The sequence below is a fragment of the Tupaia chinensis genome, unplaced genomic scaffold, assembly GCF_000334495.1.
Source record: "Tupaia chinensis unplaced genomic scaffold, TupChi_1.0 Scaffold144247_1, whole genome shotgun sequence".
NCBI classification, from domain to species: Eukaryota; Metazoa; Chordata; class Mammalia; order Scandentia; family Tupaiidae; genus Tupaia; species Tupaia belangeri.
In genome coordinates this window covers 346,847-350,606 of record NW_006204105.1, presented here as the reverse complement: position 1 = coordinate 350,606, position 3,760 = coordinate 346,847, and the positions used below count along the sequence as shown (strand labels likewise).

General features: G+C 37.5%; 1 protein-coding gene across 1 annotated transcript in view; it reads right to left on the bottom strand.

Moving 5' to 3' along the window:
- The window catches only part of LOC102477996 (vomeronasal type-1 receptor 90-like), an 11,195-nt gene that overhangs the window by 6,996 nt on the left and 439 nt on the right, over positions 1-3,760 (bottom strand). The window contains exon 2 of the mRNA XM_014583291.2: positions 2,242-2,374. Within this exon, the coding sequence (XP_014438777.2) occupies positions 2,242-2,374 (133 nt within the window). The remainder of the gene's footprint in view (positions 1-2,241; positions 2,375-3,760) is intronic.

Below are 3,760 nucleotides of genomic sequence, written 5' to 3'. Positions count from 1 at the left end.
ATAATCAAAATGGCAATTCTACCCAAATTAATTTACATATTTAATGCAATGCCAATCAAAGTACCAGACACATTCTTCACAGATCTAGAAAAGACAATCATAAAATTCATCTGGAATCATAAAAGATCCCATATTGCCAAAGCAATTCTACACAAGAAGAGTGGAGTGGGTGGCATCTCACTCCCTGACCGAAAAATATACTTCAAAGCTGTGGTAATCAAAACAGTATGGTACTGGCACAGAAACAGACATGTGGACCAATGGAACAGAGTAGAGTCCCCAGAAATAAATTCCCAAACATATAGTCAACTGATTTTTGACAAGGGGTACCAGTCAATCCAGTGGGAAAAGGAAAACCTCTTCAACAAATGGTGGGGAAAAACTGGATTTCCACTTGCAGAAAGATGAATCTGAACCCCTACCTCTCACCTTCGACAAAAATCAAGTCAAGGTTGGACTCCCACGTAGTCGACTGTGGTCTGCGTCCTGGACCCGGTGGCTTAAAATTCACACCAGGCGCGTATACGTGCATGCCCAAGATCCCGAGAGGAGAATGGAGGAGAAGGGATTGCGGCATGACCATCTCCCCTGGGGGGTGATTTCTCGCTTTCTGTCTCTCTGTCTCTCTCTGTCTGTCTGGCGAGTGCACGTGCCCTGTAGCAAAAATCTCTCAAAAAAAAAAAAATCAAGTCAAGGTGGATCAAGGATCTAAATCTAAGACCTCAAAATATAAAACTGCTCCTGGAAAACACTGGGGAAACTCTGGGAGGCATTGGTGTAGCAAAAAACTTCTTAAATAAGACCTCCAAAGCACAGTTGATAATCCCTAAAATAGACAAGTGGGATTACACCAGACTAAGAAGTTTCTGCATGGCAAAAGACACAGTAATTAGTGTGAATCGACAGCCCTCAGAATGGGAAAATATTTTTGTGAATTAAACATCATATAAGGGGCTGATAATCAGAATACACAAGGAACTCAAGCTGCTGTTTGGAAAAAAGATGATCAACCCTATTAAAAGATGGGAGAAGGAGTTGAAAAAAAAACACTCTCTAAAGATGACATACAAATAGCCAAAATGCATATGAAAAAATGCTCAACATCCGTCATCGTAAGGGAAATGCAGATCAAAACGACAATGAGGTACCACCTAACCCCAGTCAGAATGTCTAAGATTAAAAAAAAAAAAAATGGTAAGTGTTGGCGGGAGTATGGTGAAAGGGGAACTTTTACACTGCTGATGGGGATGTAAACTGGTACAGCCACTGTGGAGAACAATTTGGAGATTCCTCAAAAACCTACAAATAGAACTACCATATGATCCAGCAATCCCACTCCTCAGTGTCTACCCAAAGGACAGAAGAATTCTTCATTGGAAAAGTGCTTGCACATTGATGTTTATTGCGACACTATTCACAATTGCTAAGACATAAAACCAACCCAAGTGCCCCTATGGAGTGAAAAACTGTGGCACATATACTCTATGGAATACTATTCAGCCATAAAAACCAACAAAACCCTGGCTTTTGACAGAAAGTGGAAGAATATGGAAGATTTACTGCTGAGTGAAGCAAGTGAAGGAGAGACATTGTATGCCCCCACTTAATATATATTGAGTGTCTGCACTCTACTACCGGAACTGATTGACTAAAAGATATACAAACACAAGAGATGGGTGTAAATGCCAGATGTAGTGTGTGTGTGGGGGAGTGGGGCCTAGGGAAGGGCCTGGAGAGGAGGGATACAGAGGCAGAGCATTGATGGGACAGGGAGGTGTGGCGTTTTCTGTTGAAGATATTTTGATCAACTGTACTGGGGAGAAATGTTCACATATTGAAATGTTCACTTTGTAAGCTAAACAATGAGACTGTGTATAAAAAATAAATAATAAATAAAATAAAAATAATAAATTTAAAAAATTTTTTAAAAATCAATAAAAAATAGAAAAGAGGGGCCTCAGAAGCCATTGAAGAAATGCAGTGTATTTACTGTTGTCTGGAAAACAACTCAGTGTCAGGTGCTGCTGGAAGCATAGTGCATGCTGACCGGGTTATTTATAATTTCATTTTCAGTTTCCCTGGGGGATGGAGGGAACCTGAGTAGGGCAAGGGCGGGAAAGGTCACTATACAAACAGGAGAAACAAAAACACTGGAGGTACTTGACACCAAAGCCTTTGCTGTAAATTCTGAAAACCCTAAAAAGATGTTGGAAGTATTTGAATTGTTTTGAACATGCTCACCAGCAAGGGTCATGCTCATTTCTTCTAAAGGCTTGCAAGGTCTTTTACCATCATGTCCTTTGCATGACATTGAAGAGATGATCAAAGTCGTCCCATCTGTGTCAAATATTGAATTCGAAAGGATATTTTGAAACTGGAAATTGGAATTTGGAGGAATGTGCCCTTAATCCTGTACACTGAGTAGAGCAGATCACACCTCTCTTCTCTCACTAAATGCGTGAAGTACAGATATTAAAGCATTTAGAAACACTTGACCTTACTTTTGTGATGTTCAGAGACAGAGCATTTTTGCACATTTAAATTTCTTGGGGGGCATCAGACATTTTTGCACATTTAAATTTCTTGAGGGGCATATTGACAATAGTTATCCTTATGATTTGGTTTTTCATTGTCTTTGTTTCAATTTCCCCTTCCTCCATTCTCTCTCTCTCTGTGTTATTGAGAAACACAGACAGTAAAGCAAACACCATCTCCTTGAATTCAAAAAGCATTAACTTATAATGTTCAACCTCAAAATTGAAAGGTATTTGTTCTTTTTGTCCACATATATTTTAAAATTCAAATTTCAAATTAGAAATCTTCTAAAAAAAATAGGAGAGACACGATAGTTACAGAATTTTATTTTAACAAAGGAATGCTATATTATTCAAATTTGGCAAATAATTATTCTCTTGCTACTAAGAAATAGTACCAAAACAAACACATAGGTCATGCTCAAAGTTTTAGTTAAAGGATGGAATAACAAAACTAGGCTTATTTTAAATATTCGTAATTGTGCTTAATATTAAAAGATACCATACTTGCATTGCACTAACTAAAAAAATTGAGTAACAAAAACTTTTTTCTATACAATTTTGTAATAACTGTTTTAAAAATCCTGTATTATAATAACAATTACTTTAACAGAATAAAACAAAGTGATCTTTATTATCATGTGCTAAAATTACAAGAGAAATAATCTCATGTTTATGACATCATAATATCAATGGTTCAAGAGCCAGTCAGTGGCATGGTGGTTAAGGCAGCTAGACAATACAGGGACATTCGTTCAGTTTGAATCCCAAACCTGGTGGCTTGATAAACACACCAGATTTGTGTACACACATGCCCAATATCCCAAAAGGAGAACTGAGGAGAAGGGACTGCAGTGTGACAATTTCCACTAGAAGGTGCTTTCACACTTTCCTTCTCTATGTCTCTCTCCAATAAGCACATGCACTCTCTATCCAAAAAAAAAAAAGAAAGAAATCTATATCGTTCTGAACATTATAAATATACTAATGTATTTCCAAACAAGAGAACAAACAAGCATGATTAAATACTTCTAAATTCTTTTAGATTTTCTCCATTTTTTTAAAAAAAGTATTTTATTTAACTTTTTTTCTCAAATTAGATAAGAGAGGGGCAGAGTAAGAGAGACAAAGAGGGAAATTGAGAAAGCAAGCCATCAGGTCCTAGAATTGAAGCACAATTGGCCACGTGGGAGTCCAGCACCCTTAACCACCACACTACCTGCTGA